Source organism: Chelonoidis abingdonii, chromosome 3 (genome assembly GCF_003597395.2).
Source record: "Chelonoidis abingdonii isolate Lonesome George chromosome 3, CheloAbing_2.0, whole genome shotgun sequence".
In the NCBI taxonomy this organism is placed as follows: Eukaryota; Metazoa; Chordata; order Testudines; family Testudinidae; genus Chelonoidis; species Chelonoidis abingdonii.
The window spans coordinates 206,094,105-206,113,969 of record NC_133771.1 but is presented as its reverse complement, the minus strand read 5'-3'; the positions used below and the strand labels follow the sequence as shown (position 1 = coordinate 206,113,969).

General features: G+C 40.9%; 1 protein-coding gene across 4 annotated transcripts in view; it reads right to left on the bottom strand.

The window, feature by feature from the left end:
* The window catches only part of TASP1 (taspase 1), a 167,191-nt gene that overhangs the window by 21,726 nt on the left and 125,600 nt on the right, over window positions 1-19,865 (bottom strand). For all 4 annotated transcript variants that reach the window (XM_032789844.2, XM_032789847.2, XM_075064482.1 and 1 more), the window contains one exon: window positions 5,688-5,761. In XM_032789844.2, coding sequence (XP_032645735.1) covers window positions 5,688-5,761 — 74 coding nt within the window. The remainder of the gene's footprint in view (window positions 1-5,687; window positions 5,762-19,865) is intronic.

Here is a 19,865-nt window from a genome sequence, read left to right as displayed (position 1 = left end):
GGTACTTCAAAAGGGTTTATTTCCCAAAGTGAGAAAAATCTTGAGCTAAATTGACTGGGAAGAAAAATGTAGACTGAAAAATATGAATGAAAATTGGGAATCCTTTACGCAAAGTTTGTTAGCTGCCAAAAGTCCACAAAGGAGGCAAAAACTTTGGCTAAAAGCTCATCCTAGTTCAGTGTCAAAGTGAAGACAGCAATTAGTAAATATAAAATACATGGAAAACAGGGAAAATAAATAGCACTCCATATAAATCAGAGAAGTGCAGAAAATCTACAAGGGAAGCTAAAGACATCAGGGAAAAAAGTCATGACTGGCAGAACTAAGGATAAAGAAGAATTTTTAAGTATACTTCGAACAAGAGATTCTAGCAGTGGTATGAAGCCATTACTAGATGGAGATGGTAAAATTGTTAATGACGCAAATAAAGGCAAAAGTGTTCAGTAAATAATTCCTGTATTTGGAAAGAAGGAGGATGATTTACTCATATAACATGAGGATAATTAAGTATTTTCCACTCCACTGGTAACTAAGAAGGACGTTAAATAGCATCTACTAGGGATAAACATTTAAAAATCCATAGGTCTGGTTAACTTGAACCCAGGATTCCCATAAGGATTGGCTGAGCAGATCGCTAACGTGTTGATAAATTTTTAATAAATCTTGGAATACTGGGAAAATTTCAGAAAATAAAATGTTGTGCCAATATTCCAAAAAGGCAAGTAGAATGGCTCAAGTAACTATAGGCTAGTTTGCCCAACATCAATCTTGGGTAAAATAACGGAAAAGCTGATATGGACTTCAACTAATAAAGAACTAAAAGTATAGGAATATAATTCATGGAAGTCAGTATGGTTTTATTGAAAATAAGTCTTGTCAAACAAATATGATTTCATTCTTTAATGAAATTACAAGTTTAGTTCATAAAGGTAACTACATAGATGTAATATCCTTAAGTCAAATGCGTAGCAAAAGCCCACAGCATTCTGACTAAAAAATCTGCAATATACAATACGAAAACACACGTTAAATTGATTAAAAACTGGCTCAGAGATTTCAAGAAGTAATTATTGATGGGGAATCATCATCTAATGGAGGTGTTTCTTGTTGGGCTCCACTGGGATGTGTACCAGGCCTGACATGATTCAACTTTTTTTTTTTTTTTTTAAATCAGAAATCAGAAAGTAAATGGAAAATCACTGCCAATAACATATGTGGTTAACACAAAGATTGGTGGAGTTGTAAACAATGATGAAGATAGGGCAGTGATACAGAATGACTAAGATTGGTTGGTGAGCTGGGCCCATTAAAACAAAATGTATTTAAATACAGCCAAATGGAAATGTATACATCTAGGAAGAGAGAATGCAGGCCATACCTAAAGTATGGAGGACTATATCCTGAAAGCAGCAACTCTGAGAAGGATTTAGGGGTCATAGTGGACAGACTACTGAACATGAGCTCCCAGTGTGATGCTGTGGCAGAAAGGGCTAACGAGATGCTTGGATATATCAATAGGGAAGCAGTAAAGAGAAGTAGGAAGGTGATTTTAGCTCTTTATAGAGCACTTGTGAGACTGAGGCCTGGTCTGCACTAGGAAATTAGGTTCGTACCCCTAAACAACACAGTTAAACTGACCTAACCCCCGGTGTAGACACTGTTATGTCAACTAGAGAATTCTCCAGTTGACCTAGCTACTGCCTCTCAGGAAGATGGAGTACCTATGCCAAGAGGAGAGGCCCTGCAATCAGCGTAGGTAGTGCTATAACTGCACTGCAACAATATTTGGTAGACATGCCATCATACTAGAATACTGTAAGCATTTCTGGTGTTCACATTTTCAAAAGGATATTGACAAATTTGAGGGGGTACACAGAACAGCCACACAAGTGATTTGAGGCCGTACATTGAGAGACTTAGAACTGAAAGTGTTTAGTTTACCAAAAAGTTGAGAGGTGACTTGATTACAGAGTATAAGTACCTTCACTGGGAGAAAATATTGAGCTCTAAAGGGCTCTTCAAACAAGTGGTGAAAGGCATAACAAGAACCACTGGCTGGAATCTGAAGCTAGATAAATTCAAATTAGACATTAGGCACAATTTGTTAACAGCTAGGGAGATTAACTATTGTGGGAAAAAAACCAAAGGAAGAAGGGATTCTCCATCTCTTCAAATCAAGACTGGATGCCTTGCTGAAAGGTTTGCATTAACCAAACACAAATGTTTTTGGGCTCAATACAGGGTAACTATGTGACATTTAAATGTCTATGATGCACAGGCAGTCAGACTAAGTGATCTAAGACTAAAAGACCCTTAAGCCATTAATCTATAAATATACACACACACACACTTATGATTTTAATATTAGTGTGTTCCTTTTACAACTCTTAATATCTTATCATTTTACAAAATTTTGCTACCAATGGACTTGGTGTATTGATGTGCACTGCCCGTGAATTCCTCAATCATTAACACCCAGCCTTTGGCTGGCCATGAAGTGAACCACTTGACTTCAGAATAGACGTTAGCCCAAGACTAGTGAAGGCTGCAAAAAACTTGTTTCCCTGGTTATCTAAGTCAATTTTATAGTACCTGCTTGATCAGTCTGTTTCTGGAGTTTTATACATCAATATTCTGTACTTTTATGTCACGAATACAATGTTAAATTTGCCAAATATTTACTCTTTTAAAGAAAAAAAATTATTTGCAATACACTCTGCTCTATTTCAAACCTGGCTTTCCTGCTATGACTTAGCCTTACTTGCAATACAACAAAATTCCAGCCTTTATGACAGAAGATTATTTTTTGATCAATAGAAGTCGGCAGCCAAGGCATTTGTGGTTTTTCTCTGGAAAGCATTTGCAGCCACAGGCTCAAAGAAGGAAGAAAGGGAGAGGGATTAACTTTCTTCAATGAAGGTCAAAAACATAATTTAAAAGTGAACCAAGAGAAGCAGCTGTGTCTGTCAGCCCAATCAAGATTACCAGCTGGAGAATTTACCAGCAATATGAAAACAATGTACACCAGATGTCAAACGATACAACTGCGAGTAAGAAAACATCTCTGGGTATGGCACTGTATTGCTAGTGCTCATTAATAACCAGATTTCATATGAAATACTGAAGATTTCAGCAGGCTACCACCAGCTAGGAATAAACATTTCCTCACAACCAGCTCTAGGAGCCATATTGTGTAAACAAAATCAGTTTTTATTTCCAATATAATTTAACATTTCACTTCTTTTAATGACTATATTTCAGGATCAAAAAATATAAAGAATGAAGTAGGTTTATGCATTCACATTTGCTGCATGCTGGGACATCTGCAGCTGGGCTTGTTCTAGCTTCACTAACTTGAGTTTGAGAAACCAGATTCTTTTAAAATAAAAATCTAAAATAAACAAGAACTCGGTGACACCACATTTCTTTCCAGTTGATTATCCAAGGAAATAAGCTGTACGTGTGCCATAGAAAAGTGTGCACCATTGGCCGCTATGTCAGCATTTCTAACCAACTGCTTTACTTCCTTCTCCCTCAGGTTATTGTCTACATTGTGAGCGAAGGGGTGTGATTCTCTTGCTCATGTACACTTACTCATGGTAGCTCTCATCGAATCAGGCAGGCTTGTAATCTGCACAGCTCAGCCGTGCCTTCACTAGTGGTGCTGCTGCTGCTAATTATACTTGCACTAGCTCAGTGTGAGCTAGCAGCAGTATGTGTATATGGCAGGGGAATCTCACCCCTGGGTCGTAGTATAGACATAGCCTCTGTTGGTATCCTTGTCTTTGTTTCTCTCTACATACAGTACTTATTCCTTAGAGGAAATCATCTACTCCCATGGTTTCAGATATCACACTTGTGATAATTATGTGTAAATCTACCTCAGACAGAAATACAGGACTGCACAGAAGGGAGAAATGGTCCTCCTTGACATCCCACTAATTAAACACAGCAAAAATCAAACATCTTTTTGAACCCTCTCCTCCCTCCTCCTCTAACACTGCTGAACTACACCCCTGATCACTCAGACTCAGTTACTGGGGTCATCTCTCTAACTTTCTCCCAAAGCATCGGGCTCTCATCCAAATCATCTCACCGTTCTAGCTGTAAAACTGATCTGTCCTCTCTCACCAAGTTCCTTCTCTAGTTTTGTTTCCACATCAATTTGTACTTACCCTCATGTTCAAATTCTGCACAGCCCTTCCCTGCTTCTTCTGCTTTCCTTTTCACACCGTATGCTCTGCCCACACTTGTCTCCAGAATGTCCCATTTACCTCTCACTCACAACTCCAGTCTTCTCCCCATCACCGCCCCATGCCGGAAAACAGCTCACCTTGTCCGCATCCATTGCACATCACTTCTAGATGCCATATCCCTCTCTTTTGTTTCACTTTCCATCACTACACTCAACTATGCTATGTTCTCATAGTCTCATACGCAATTATGTAGGCAAAAACAAAATCTTATAATAACAATCCAAGAAACTGCCAAGCTGATCTGAATTCTTTATGATAAAGGATCCTAGGAATAAGCTTAGATTTTTTGTGTTATACCCTCTCCTCTCATTTCCAACCAGTCATAGGGTATCTCAGTTTTTATATCAATTATCTGCCTAAGGGTTTGTCATCACATAAAAACTGTAACATCTAACTACACCAGTATAGTTAAAATGGTACAATTCACCTAGGATTAATAGCTATTCCTTTATGTGAATGGCAACAAGCTATATTGATATAAGGCATCTCTATAAACTGCACCCACACTAGCAGTTGTTTCAGTATAGCTACCTGTTTCCTTAAAAATATCACACCCTAGTCAAAACAGCTAAATCTGTATAAAATTGCCATAGATTTTGCCTTTACATAACCACTTTTGAGAAAGGTGTTATTTTCCCTATGCATCTGTGAGGCACCGTGCACACCTATGGAAGCTATAAATAATGATCACCTTAAATGGTGAAAAGAGGAAATTCAATGCACTTGATGACTAGATACTCAACACTATGTACTAGAGTACAATCTAAAGTCTCATCCTGATTAGAATGCTTAAAGCCCCCCCCCCCACACTAATCTATATTGCTAGGATCAAGATCAGGAAAACAGTTTAATTAAATGATAAGATAAATTAAATGATAAGAGATTTATCATAATCTAAATGAGCAAGGCTTTAAAAATACAAGAATGTGCATGGCATGCCCTTGTAAAAGTCAGAGTTGTTAGTAACCTCCTAGGAAGGGAAGTAGGAAGGAAACATTATTTACATAAATCTAAAATATCAAATGAACACAGGGCATATCATCAAGGAAAAGCACTATCAAAATGAGCAAGTGTGGCAAAGTACCAGAGAGACAGTGATTTGAACACTCAAGTCCAGGCGGAATGCTAAAATACACACTGATTCATACAAATCGGTAGCTTTCTTTCGCATTAATTCATTATTACATATTTTTCTTGCAGACCTTTATAGAAATCTAATCTTAAGGATGTTTTGTGTTAACAGTATTAGTCACCAAGGAGCCGAAAGTGCTCCATCAGTGGCAAGGTTGCAGCTAACGGAGTAAATGGAATCTTAAATTACGTTGCTTTTACAATAATATTTGAAAAGTTTGAATTAATTTACATGAATTCAAAATCAAATTGAAGTCATTGTAGAAGTTTTTAGGTCACAGCCTATTTCCTAGGGCTTACCTTGGCTTTGCCATCCTGTGCTGACATATATCCTACACACATGCTCTCTGTTGTATGACTCCACAAGAACTCCACTATAAAAGAAAAATGGAACAAGTCACAAACAAATGCATTCATTTTAAGTATGGAAAAACTTTAATTTCTGGTTTTGTTAAAAGTGAAGGGACAACTCAAACCTAGCTTAAAGTTTAGGTTTGGTGCTTTTATAAAAATTTAACAAAAATTATTTACAAGAAAAAAGTAATTCCAGTAGAAGTAGAAGTAAGCACTCTTTGTAGTATTTGCAAATACTGTAGCACTAATAACCAGAAATAAATGGCATATATAGTGAAAAGTAGCATGCATTTTTAAGCTGTATTTATTTATTTGTAAGCTAAGTAATTTTTTTTTACAGCATGATTACTAAAACTGAGAATGTCTCTTTAAAAGTTAAAATTCAGACATATATAAAGCATATTACTGTGCTTTATTTTTTCTCCCTTGCTTAACAAAAATTTTCCACTGTCAAAATGATTTATTCTTAGTACTGGATAATCCCTATTTACTGTGATAGACTTTTTTTTCTACTAAAATGTATAATTTTTGTGACAAAAATATCAAGTGTTTCTGCCATCCAGAGCTCAGTTTCATAAAACTCTACTGTGTGTAATGTATGTAGTATACTGCAGACTCTTTTAGATTACTTACCTGCTATCAAAGAATAATGTTTTAAAACAACTAAATCTTTCTCCAGTACAAAATAGAAATCAAATAGATACTCAGAACTCTTCATCTGTCTAACAAACTTTAAGTCTGGGTTCAGCAAAATGGCCTTTGGAACATTTACATTCATCCACTAATCCCAAAGAACACTTTTAAATTCAGACAATTCTAGGAAAAGCAGGTTTGAGAATTTTGAAGAAGATATTGCCAGAATCTGTGCAAGTCAAACAATAAGAGAAAAAGAAGTTCTATACTTAGATACGTCCTTCACTCCCCCATAACTGATTAATTAGTGAATTTGTCAAATGTAGTAAGAAAACAGGATCACACAATTGGAGTACACTGGTTCTCCCAGATCATTATTTTCCATAGACATTTCCAGTTTAAAAAAAACCTTGCAATTTTTTATACTATTGTTGTCTATGGAGTTTTCTAAATACGCAAGTGACTGCAGTTATATAATCACTGTTTCTTTAAGGAAATTGAGTCACTGAATTTGAAAACAAGACTTAAACACTGGAAATTTTCAGCTATAGATGAGATAGGCAATTAGCTCCTTTTGGAAAACTCATTTAATTTCATTTTCTAACTTTACTTTCCAAAGTGCAGAGAAAGACTAGACAGGATACACTTAGAATACAAAAGGATGAATGCTGATAACTGTTGTAAATGAATGTGTGAAATGTTATTAATTAAGTTTTAAGGATATTTTAGCCTCTCTTGTCCACCATCTACATTCTACATAATAGCTGTGAATTTTACTACTGAATCTTCACAGCTGTGTGTGTTCATGACAGTTTCTTCAAGCTGCAGATAGTGCCAGTTTCTAGAAGTGCTAGAATTAAAATCAAGATCTCAAATGTATGTAAATTCACTGCTCTGAACAGATTCCCTGGAATAGCACAGTTCATTAAAAACAAAAATGCTCAAACTTCCTTGCATGTTTATTTCAGCTCTTTAAAAAAAAAAAAAAAAAGACACACCAAACCAATAGCTTATATGAATATCCAGCATGTGACATGTCATTTGTAAAAAAAATAATGGGTTGCTATCTTCAAGAACTGAGAGTGCATATCAAGATCCAAAAGGGATCTACTATCTATGCTGATTATTATCTAACAATGTCGTCTGAATTATGCAGTTTAAAAATCCGATTCTATTTTAGAAATTCCCAAAACCCTTACCTTCACTGACAGAACTTTGAAAAATTACAGTAGGAAAACATCTTTGGAAGAGCCTTTGACCTTGACTTAAGAAGTTCAATTATATTCATTTTTCCCTATATAATTTTAAAGAATTTTTAAGAGGCGAGAGTACAAACCTTAATATTGCTCATTATCTCTTGAAACATATGCTTACAAAAGCAAGATGCATCAGTGCCATGTGATAGTATGACATCAAGATTTGTTTAAATTTTCAGAAAGCCAAAGCAATTATTTAGTATAGTCAATGTGCTCATGACAACATCAGTTAGGTAATCATGTAGGTAATTAGATATGCAGAAAGGCAAAATAATCTTAATACAAACCTCAGCTTGATACAAAGTGAGTTGCAGATATGAATCTCCATAAATTGCCACTAGAACACATAAGGGCATGGAGTCCAAGAAAAAAGCAAACATCACTGAATAATGATAGTGACAGCACTAAGATGTTGGAAAGGGAAGACTTGTCACTACTGTTAAATATTGTTCAGACACAAGACATTAATCTTGCTACCAAATGTGTTAAGTGAAAGGTTAATTTAATTCACATACAATGTCTCATGCTGTTCTTTCATGTCTCATCATGCTTACATTTTAGTTCTGTTAACTCCTTCATGCAGACAGTGTTGATTTCTTGGCATACTTCCCATTACATTTCAGTAATGTCAAGTTCTTACAACAGCATATAATCCTATTGCTAATTCATCCATTTTTTGTATTGAGAAGTGTAAGCTGCATTTATGAGATCTTGCATATGTTCAGCAATACCCAATCTTGACTCAGGAATTACAGATTTTAATAGTTTTGACTTTTTAATGGTTCAATAACAATAAGTGGCCTGATTATCAAAGGTGCTGACCCCATAGAGGTACAACTGATGTCACTGGGAGGTATGTTCACAGTCTTTGGAAAAAATGGGACTACACATACATTAAGATGTTAAAAATTAAGAAAAACACCTCCCATTGATTCTGTAGCAGTTTTTGAAGAATTTGTTACAATATGAATGCTAAGAAACTATTATGTGCCAAAAAGACACTCCTCCCCCCAAAAAACCTCCCTATGTCCCTGTATGACTTATCACCCACTGTTCCTTTACATCCAGTGCAGTGTCAGAAGAACTATAAGGATACATGTCATAGATCTCTGGTTTCTTAGGATAGCAAAGTCTGGAAAATACGGTAAGGGCAGTGTGCTCCACTGTTAGAAGAGTGAGACCTCTTTGGCCAGTTGAAGAATGTCAAATTACAAAAAATATCCTTGAGACAAGGTGGGTGAGGTAACATTTTTTACTGGACCAACTTCTGTTGGTACCTTGTGGTCCCTTCTGATCCTCTAATTCTATGATTCTGCTCGTGAGAGAGACAAGCTTTCAAACTACACAGAACTCTTCACGTCTGGGAAAGGTACTAAGGCGACGTCCACACTAGAGAGCTTACAGTGGCACAGCTGTACAGATGCAGCTGTGCTGCTGTAAGATCTTTCATGTAGCCATTCTATGCTGATGGGGGAAGAGCTCTCCCGTTCCACTGACATAGCACTGTGAACACTACCACTTATGCCAGTGAAATTTACGTTGCTCAGGGTGTGTTCAAGGTGCTAGGCCAGTAGTTACAGGACAGAACAAGGAGGTTAGTGAGTTATGGATTATAGTAACAATAAAGACACTGGATTTATGGTTTAAGACCAAGATTTTTAGTGTCTATCAAAGTTATGAATTTAAGCTACCAGGCTTGTCTTCTGAAAGTGTTGTGCAGGTTTCCTTACTGCTACGTGCTAACTATTTATGCTAAAGTATCTGCTCGACCTTGTATTTAGTACCTCTGAGCCCTGGTCTACACTACAAAATTACTTTGGTATAAGTACGTTGCTTGGGATGTGTATAATCCACACTCCTACGTGACACAGTTATACCAACCTAAGCCCCAGGGTAGACAGTGCAATGTCTGAAGGAAAATAGCTACCGCCTCTCGCAGAGGTGGAATCATTAAGCTCCTCTCTCCTCAGCTTAGAACATCTTCACCAGAAGCGATATAGTTGCGCTGCTGTAAATTTGTAGTGTAGACCTGCCCTCAGTACCTTTTCCAGACTTGAGGAAGAGGATGTAAGGATATTATTCAGGAGAAGTGGTAGGGAGGCCCAGACAGAAAGAAAAAGGTGGCTAGATACGAGGACTGGAAGGAGAATGAACAGAGGAGAGGAACAGTTAAAAAACAAACTGCTTACGTTTGCAAAAGGATGCTCCCGCCCGAAACAAGTCAACAAGAGTTGTATAGATTTTGTTTTGCAGTGCAAAAGCTTAGCTTTAAAATGCAATACTATAAATCTAATTTTAAAAATTCCCCCAAACTAGAATTAAGGGTTGAGGGGGAAATTACTCATCTTATAATTCAGCTTCTTTGAAAACAGAACTCTGGCAGGACCCTCAGATTTTCGGGTTTTATGTTCTCTAGCTCAAGAAAGACATTGGGGAGTTTTGTCTAAGAACTGGGTCTTCAGGAAACTGGTAGTGGCAACCCCACAACCAATGGTCGAGAGCTGCCTAGGATTAACTGCCACCTTCAGAACCTTCCATTCAGTTCCTGTTTGAACAAGAAACAAAGGCTCCCCGGAAGAAATAAGCCAGTCACAAAATAAATTGAACAATTAGTGGCTCAAAATGAGACAGATCAATAAATATGATTAAAAAAAAAAATCACAAAACAAAGTTGCCTTCTAAACACTAAAGGAAGGTGGGTGATAAACCCTGCCGGAATATCTTTAGGGACATGCCAGACCTGAAGAAGAGCTCTGTGTTGTTCGAAAGCTTGTTTCTTTCATCAACAGAAGTTGGTCCAATAAAAGGTATTACCTCACCCACCTTATCCTCAGGGAAAAAAGAATTACAAGGTCAGTAATCCTCACTTCTCTGAAGATACCATTTAGGCAAGATTCTCGGTCCTAGATATTAAGCACTTTGAGGTATGTTCCAAAAGAAAGACAGCAATATGAACTAGGCCAAAGCCAACATATTAGAGCCACAAGTGGTAGTGATGGTTGTAGTTATGGTTGCCTAACTCTCCATCACAAATCCCATTTTCAATTGCACAATGGTTGGCCAAACTCATCACCTGGGCTGAAGTTTTCCATGACAGGTCTCTACTTCAGGAGGATTTTTAGCTAAAATTGTTAGTTGTTTCACATAACGAGTTTAGGGAAGAATAAAAAGTCATTCAATCATTTAATTGAGAAGCTCCAGCACTTCCATGTTTTAGAGCAGAGACTTGAAATTTGGCAGAGTGAGGCCTTTGTGTCAGGAATATGCCTTTGGCCTGCCCTGTAAAAATCCACAGAAACCTGGCAAAGTAACAAGTCTTTATCAAACACCTTACAAACTGATTTTCAGAGGCTCATAAAAATTTGGAAGCTAAATTCTGCAATTACATCTGCACTCAGCAAGCTCCAGCGCAGGGCTACAGGGGCTAAGCAGCACTTCCCTAGCATTACTCCTCCTAGCTGGAGGACCAATGCAGTGCTGGGCATACGGAATTAACAGGAGGGAGACTGCTGTGCTGCTAATGTCTCTCCTCCCCACACCAGGGCCCAGTAAGTGTGGAGAAGGAAGAGGGGGAATCTGCAGGAGTGAAATGCAGGGGAAGGTCAGGGGTGAGGAGCAAAGGGGTCTATAACCACTAGAGAACACTTCCCTCCAGCACCTGGAATTCAACCCACGATTTCCAAGTCTCAACATTCCTCTCACATCAAATAGCTGTGAATCCCAGTGATAACCCCCTCTAGTAGCTGGTTCACTACCTCAAATGGCAGTGGTCCATGCTGGAGATATAAAGATTCCAAACCTACTGATGACTCATGCAGTGGATGGGTGAGAAGGTTTCCACATGAATTTCTATTTATTCATTTTTGCTTTGTTTAAATGCTCAGAAATTACATACAAAAAACCAACATTAAAACAGGATTAAGGTTGCACAGTTAAGCACTCAAGAGTTAGGACATACTAGAATTAAGGTTGCCCAAGCAACCTTTATTATCTATTATTATTATTAGGGTACTTAGAAGCCTCAGTCATGGACCAGGTCCTCACCGTGCTAGGCATGAGACAAACTCTGTTCTAAAGAGTTTAATTCTTGTTGTTATTAACAACATACTCACATTCTATCTCAACCAGAATTTTTATATGATGCTGGGCAAGTTGCAAACCAAAATTTGTCACAGTTGGCCACTATTTGAGAATTCCTCAGTTTCTGGGTGCCCAATCTGAGACACATGAAATCAGATTTGCAAAAGTGCAGAGCCTCATAACTGCAACTGAATTCAGTAAGAACTGTGCCTTGAATATATAAAGTGTTAGAAAAATGCTAAGTACTACTAAAAATCAGGCCATAAGTGTCTCAAGTGGGGCACCCCAAATTAGTGGATATTTTTGTCAATTATACTTGAGTCCTCTGTGCCTTAATTCTCCATATATAAAATGGGTAAATATACCTGCGCAGGTCACAGGGGTGGTTGTGAAGATAATTTTACTGCTATTTGTGAAGCACTGACACTATGCTGATGCGTGTCATAGCAGTGCCAAGCCCTTTCATATTCTTGGATGGAGATTATATGGGTCCCTGATTTGGTCTCATTAAGCTGTTTGAGTTTGATTTACACCTCAGCTGTGATAATTTCTACTTTCCTATTCTCGTCTCCATTAGCCACTCTGATACTATCCCTAAGCTCCTTATTACCCTTATTAAAAACTGAGGCAAAGCATTAATTTAGGAGATGGGCCATGCCTAGATTATCTTTAATCTCCAACCCATCTTCAGTGCTTAGTGGTCCCACTTCTTCTTTCCTTGTTTGCTCTTTATTTATATGGCTAGAGAATCATTTACTATTGGTTATAGTTTCCTTTGCAATTTTAAACTTTCTTTGGTTTTCAGTTCTCACTTTCCCCTACCCTTTCTAACCTCCAAGAGGTAGCTTACACCTTGCTGATCTTTCCCATCTTCCATTCCTTGTAGGCTTTCTGCCTTCTCTTAATAACTTGCTTGAGATGCTTGCTCATCCAGCTTGATCTGCAACTATTCCCTGCACATTTTTCCCCTTGCTTGTGATGCAAGCATTAGACAATTTCTGCAATCTTGATTTAAGTAATTCCAAGACTCCTCTACCTTCAGATCCTTCAGTCCAGTCCACTTCCCTAACTAATTACCTTAATTTTTTTAAGTTTGCCCTTTTGAAATCAAGTTGCAGACCTTTTCTTTTCCTCCTCCCATTTAGTTTAAACTGCATTAGCTTATGATCATGCAAACCAAGCCTTTCCGCTACAATCAGTTCTTCTACGAGGTCCATATTACTTACAATATTAAATCTAAAAGGGAATCACTTATTGTTGGTTTGGTGCCTATTTGCTGAAGAAATCTGTCAGCTATCACATCCAGGAACACCTGGGACGTATCATTATTAGGGCATGACTACACTTGCAAATGTAAAGCGCCTTGAGTTAAACCAGCCTTCGTAGAGTGCAGTAGGGAAAGCGCTGAAGTCTGTCCACACTGACAGCTTCAAGTGCACTGGCGTGGCCACATTTGTGGCACTTGCAGCGGCATTGAGAGTGGTGCATTGTGGTCAGCTATCCCAGCATACAAGTGACTGCAACGTGCTTTTCAAATTGGGGGTGGGGGGTAGGGGTGGAATGTGACAGGGAATGTTTTGTGTATGTGGGGGGAAACAGAGTGGGTTTTTGGGGGGCTCAGAGTATGTCTGCATGCTGTCTTGTAAGTTCAGACAGCAGCAGACCCCCCCCAGTCCCTCCAGCCTCTCTCTCTCTCTCACACACACACACACACACACACACAGAGTATTCCACACTAATGGTTGCTTTGTCTTGGAGCAGATAAGCAGCTGGCTGTCAGAAACGGAGCTTTCAAACGGCATATCTGCATTCCTACAGCGAGTTCAAAACAATGACAAGAGTGGTCACTTGACTTAAGGGGATTATGGGACATTTCTGGAGGCTGATCAGAGCACAGTAACGCAACACCTCATCCACACTGGCGCCGCGGCACTCCAGCAGGGGCGCAGAAAACGTTATTCCACTCGCCGAGGTGGAGTACCAACAGCGCTGTAGCTGCAGAGTCAGAGTGCTCTGCGTGCCTTGCCAGTGGACGGGTAGTGAGCTAGTGCGCCCGGGGCTCCTTTATTGCGCTGTAACTCAAGTGTAGCCAGACCCTTAGTAGCATTTGTCCTCCAATCTATATGTGGGGAATTAAAGTCTCCAACAATAACACAATTCCCAGAAGTATTCATTTCATTAAAAATATTAAAGAGGTCACTAACCATATGCAAATCAGATCCTGGAGGTCTATAACAGACCCCAAGTGCTATCCCAGTGGAGCCTTTGTTATCTTCCCTTCCTCGCCCCAAGTGATTTTAACCTGAACAGATTCTGATTGTTTTTTTCATTCCATCACTTCTGATTTCCTTACAGTCTACCTCATCATTAATATACAAATTCCTAGCTTCTGGTTTATATTCATTATTATCAATTTCTCATTTCTTCCATATAAGCTGCCTTCACTTCCGCTCTAAGGCACTATGTGTTTTTTAAAGCAGCAGGGATTTCTCTCAGTTGTGGCTTTTGGGGCATCTAGTAAAATGTTCTTAAACAATTCTCAATCATCATTCACATTTTTCAGTTTAAATTCTTCCTCCCATCTGAGCTGGCTCAATTGTTTTAAGCATTGTGAAACTAACCCTTCCAAAGCATCAAGTATATATATATATATTCCTGGTTTGAACTTTATTCTGTTCGCACCTAACAAATGTGATAAAGTCAGGATCACATCTACATAAACTACCACTATTTTTAGTTCTGTGATCAATTCCTCTGTCAAGACAAGGTCTAAACAAAGATTTCCCCCATGCTGGATGCAACACTTTGTTAGAAATTCTAAGGCTGTTTTAGGACTGTCAGCATGAGACTTCTAGCATATATTATTCACATTGAAGGTTGGGGGGATGGAACGGCATCCCTGCACACACCAGGGAGGGAGTTAGCCACCATTCTAGGGAGCCTAGGGTGCTCGGGGGAATGGTGACTATCGTGTCTATCGGGTCCCTGCCCAGGTGGTATACCGAGTTGAGCCAAACTTGGAGAGGAGGGAGGCGGAGCCTGGCGTGTTTGATTACAAATGTGCAGGCAGCCATGTGACCCAGGAGACCGAGACAAGTGCGACCCGAGGTCGTCGGGAAATTCTGTAGACCTCGGATGATTGTTGCCATCGCCTGAAACCGCGGCTGTGGTAAGCAGGCTCTGGCTAGGCTGGAGTCCAGGATAGCTCCTATGAAGTCTAACCTCTGCGCGGGAACCAGAGTGGATTTTTCTATATTGATCATCAGGCCTAGACATGTGAATAGGTCTTTGACGATGCCCACATGCTGAGTGACTTGTGTCTCGGAGGCCCCTCGGATGAGCCAATTGTCCAGATACAGAAAAACATGTATCCAACGTCGGCGGAGATAGGCAGCGACTACGGCCATACACTTTGTAAATACCCTTGGGGCTGCAGAAAGGCCAAACAGCAGGACCATAAACTGAAAGTGCTGACGGTTGGCTACAAAGCAGAGGTATCTCCTGTGTGGAGGAAAGATGACGATGTGAAAGTACACGTCCTTCATATTGATGGATAAAATAATGCATACTATGCTGTTTCTGTGACATAGGTTATGAAAGCAGGTCATAGAATCATGTCACAGAAACAGCATAGTATGTGTCCACTTGTCACTCCCAAGGAGTTTAACTGCAGCGTGGCTGATGAGTGAGACTGTATGTGGGCCCTCCCACCGTGCTGTAAGGGGGTCACGTTTCCACTTCCGAACGAGGACTTGGTCACCGATTTGGAACGGATGTACAGGTTGGTCGAGAGGCAGGGATTGGAAAGATGCTGCGTATCGATGTAGCTGGGATAAAACAGTCTGTAGGAGAGAAACTTGTTTCCATAAGGTATCGTTACCTACTTCCCAGGTTACATCTTCTCGAAAGTCTGGAGCGGGGACTCGGGGGGGGGGAGGTGACCTGAACACTAGTTCAAAAGGTGACAGTTTTAACCCTTTCCTTGGAGCTCTGCGCAGTCGGGTTAAAGCTAGGGGCAAGGCGTCTAGCCATTTCAATCCTGACTCCATGCATAGTTTGGTAAGGGTTTCTTTCAGTGTTCGATTCATTCTTTCTACTTGCCCTGAACTTTGAGGTCGCCAAGCTGTATGAAAGTTCCACTGTATGCCTAAGGCTTGAGACACTTCCTGTGTTATTTTCGAAAGAAAGTGACTCCCCTGATCAGAATTAATAACCTCTGGTACATGGTATCGGGGAATTATTTCTTGAACTAAGGCCTTACTGACAGCTCGAGCCTGGCAATGTCTGGTGGGGAAACACTCCACCCACCCTGTTAGTTGATCAACAAAAACAAGTAAGTATTTATAGCCCCTGCATGGGGGCATTTCGGCAAAATCAACTTGCCATCTCTGGAAAGGATACGTAGCCCAGGGCTGACCTCCCATTGGGGCTGGAGGCCCGCACCCTTTCTGATTTATTCGTTGACAAAAAGGAAATGTGTTCACAATACTTTGGGCTTCCATATGCATCCCTAGTCCTTTTAGAGTCCGGGTGGCTAATTCAACCATAGCTGCTGACCCCATATGCCCCTCTTTGTGTAAGAGCCAAAGAGTCTCTTTCAAGATCGGCTGGGGCACAAAGACCTCTCCTCCAGGCAATTTCCACCATCCTGAGGGGAGCAAGTGGGCTCCTATACTTTGGGCGTACTGTGTTTCCTCGGCTGTATATTGCGAGGGAGGGGCTTTACATTCAGTATCTTTTGCTAAAAGGAGCCAGGCAACCCCATCCTGTGCTGCCTCCCTTGCAGCCTAATCAGCTAGTTGATTAAACTTTCGCTGCTCCATCTGAGGGGTTTTACCATGCCCACGTACATGTATTACAGCGACTCGTAGTGGGAGCATTAAAGCGTCTAGTAAGGTTTTAATAAGGCCCCCATGTGCTATTTTCTGGCCTGAGGCTGTAATAAATCCCCTTTCTTTCCACAGGGTCCCGTGGGCGTGTACCACCATATAAGCATAGCGGCTGTCAGTATACAAGTTTATAGTTTTTCCTGTGCCCATGCGAAGGGCCTCAATAAGGGCCACTAATTCTGCTGCCTGGGCAGACCAGTTTGGATTTAACTTAAACTTGTGGACTCCATTGTTTTTAATTACTACTGCTGCTCCGGTATACCGTTTACCATCAACCACGTAGCTAGAACCATCGATATATCCCTCTATATCCGGGTTAGACCACGGTATATCTGAGAGATCGGAGCGTGGTTTAATCTCTTGTTGCAAAACCTCAATACAATCGTGAGTGGGTTGTAGTGTACAGGGGTCCGGAGGGTCAGACAACTAAGTTGCCGGGTTAAGGGAACTGACAGGTCGAAATGTCAAATTGGGGGCTAATAAGAGTCCTACCTCGTATCGTGAATGCCGACTCGGATTTAAATGTTTGTCTCCGGCCCCTGTTCCCAATATCTGAGGTACTCCATGTGGGACCACAACCTCTGTGTCTCCACCCAGGGTTAATTTTTCAGCTTCTTGTACCAGAAGGGCTGTGGCAGCAACAGCGCGCAAACAAGCAGCAGGCCATCCCCTGGCAACGGGGTCCAACATCTTTGAGTAATATCCAATAGGCTGCCAGGTTGGTCCTGATCGTTGGCATAAGAGTCCAGTTGCCACCCCTTTCTGTTCATGGACATATAGGGTAAAGGGCTTTCGTGGATCTGGGAGAGCTAAGGCAGATGGCTGAACTAATGCTGCTTTAAGCTCTCGAAATGCTTTCTCCATTTCCCTAGTCCATGTCCAATGCAGCAAGCTTTCTTCGGTTAATGATTCATATAAGGGTTTGGCTTTTCCTCCATAATCAGGGATCCAGAGCCGACAAAATCCAGTCAGGTCCAGGAAAGCTCTCAGTTCGCGTGGATTTTGTGGTTGGGGACTCTCGAGTATAGCCTGAATTCGTTCTTTACCCAAGCTGCGACTTCCCTGCGTTAGCTGATACCCAAGGAAGGTAACTTGCTGTTTAACCAATTGGATCTTGTCTTTAGAAACTTTATACCCCTGTCTGCCAAGGTAATTAAGGAGCTCCACAGTTTGCTTTTTGCAGGCTGCCTCTGTTTCAGTACTTAAAAGCAAGTCATCACAGTATTGGACTATGTTACATAAGGGGTGTTTAACTAGGAATGGAGCCAGATCCTTCTTTAGTTGGCTGCCAAAAATCTCAGGGGCACAGGTTAGTCCCTGTGGGATAACAGTCCACAGATACTGAGCTTTATAGTGTGTATCTGGGTCTTCCCATTCAAAGGCAAATAGCTTCTGAGAGTCTGAATCAAGGGGTATAGAAAAGAAGGCATCCTTCAGATCTATGACAGAAAACCAACCATGATGTTTGGGAACCTGGCTCAGGATGGTATGGGACAACTGGATAGGTATGGGGGTTTGGGACAACTCTACAAGTTTGTTGACTTGTCTTAGGTCCTGTACTAAACGGTACTGTCCATTAGGTTTAGGTATCCCCATGATTGGAGTATTGTAAGGGGATGTACCTTCCCTAAGCCAACCACACCGTAGGAACTTGAGAATTACGGGTTTTAGCCCAATTTGTGTGGCTAGTTTAAGAGGGTATTGTCGGACGCGAACGGGGCTGCTTCCTTCTTTTAGCTTAATTCGTACTGGGGAAGCATTCCGGGCTCGCCCTATGCCCCCTGTCTCTGCCCAAACCTCGGGGTCAACCCTTAGCATTATATCCTCTGTAGTATCCTGTCTGTTAGTATATAAGGTTCCAGTACTCATCAAAGCCATGACATAATTAGAGGCTTGTTGTTTGGGCAGTCGCACTTCAATTTTTCCATTGTAGAATGAGATCTCCGCCTGCAGTTTGGTAAGGATATCTCATCCCAACAATGCAATGGGGCATGAAGGGTGACAAACAAACTGGTGGGAGATCTGATGGTCTCCCACTCGTACTAAAAGGGGAAGGGTCTTTGCTAATACCACGTTTTGTCCTTCGATTCCTTGGACAATAGCATGACCTGGGGCTCTACCTGGCGGTGCTGCCTTAAGGGGAAGTAAACTTAGGGAAGCCCCAGCGTCAATCAGGGCTTCAACTCGGCGGTCCCCTACCTTAATTTGTACCATGGGATCCAGTCAAGCAGCTTGCGCTGCTAAGAGGGGCCGCTGGGTCCCTTGGCCTCCTCTTTGGGGAGACTCGGTGTCCGAACCCCCTGTGGTGTAAAGAATGAGGGGTGGTACAGTCTCACCCCCACGTCTCTGTCTCAAAAGGTGCCTGTTGGGACACTCATTCTTACAATGTCCTTCCTGTCTGCAGAGGGCACACTGGTTTCGTCCTAAACGGGGACCCCGCGGTTTTCCTTTATTCTCTAGGCCTACACCTTCACTTCGTTTCCTCTGCTTTTCATCCCCTTTGTTTCCCGCTCTTAAGGCCATTACAAGGGCCCGTGCTCCCTTTTTCCGTTCCTCCCCATCTCGTCTATCGTATACCTTCAAGGCAATTTGCAACAATTCCTCTATGTTCTTTCCTGACGCCCCCTCTACTTTCTGCAACTTCCTGTGAATATCATCATAGGATTGACCAATAAAGAGGGGGATTAATACGTGCTTCCCGTTCGTATCCTCTGGGTTTAAGTCAGTGTACCTTCCACAGGTGTCACACAGCCACTCGTAAAAGGCTGCTGGATTTTCATTTCTCCCTTGCCCGATATTGTACAGTTTGGCCCAATTAGGGGTCTTTCGAATGCACCGCTTCATACCCGGTCACGTAGTATCCGTGTATGATGACATACTTCACTGGCCGATTATGAGTAGTATGCCCGGAGCAGTATACTACTCATAATCGGCCAGTGAAGGCCGAAGATTGGGAGTATTAAAAGCTCTCAAAATGCTTTCATAAAAAGGGGGGGATTGATGAATAAAATAATTCATGCTATGCTGTTTTTGTGACATGATTCTATGACCTGCTTTCATAACCTATGTCAAACTTTGCTAAGTACTTTGATCAAGGATAGTAACGTGGAATGTTTAGAGAACATCAACAGGCAAATAGCCCTCTGTACATGCAAATAAACCTATGTACCCCACGTCTGCATACCCCTGAAAATATGCTGTATCACTGTGGTCTGATATGATGTAAATAATGGTATATAAATGTACTGCTTGCCATGCCTCGGTGT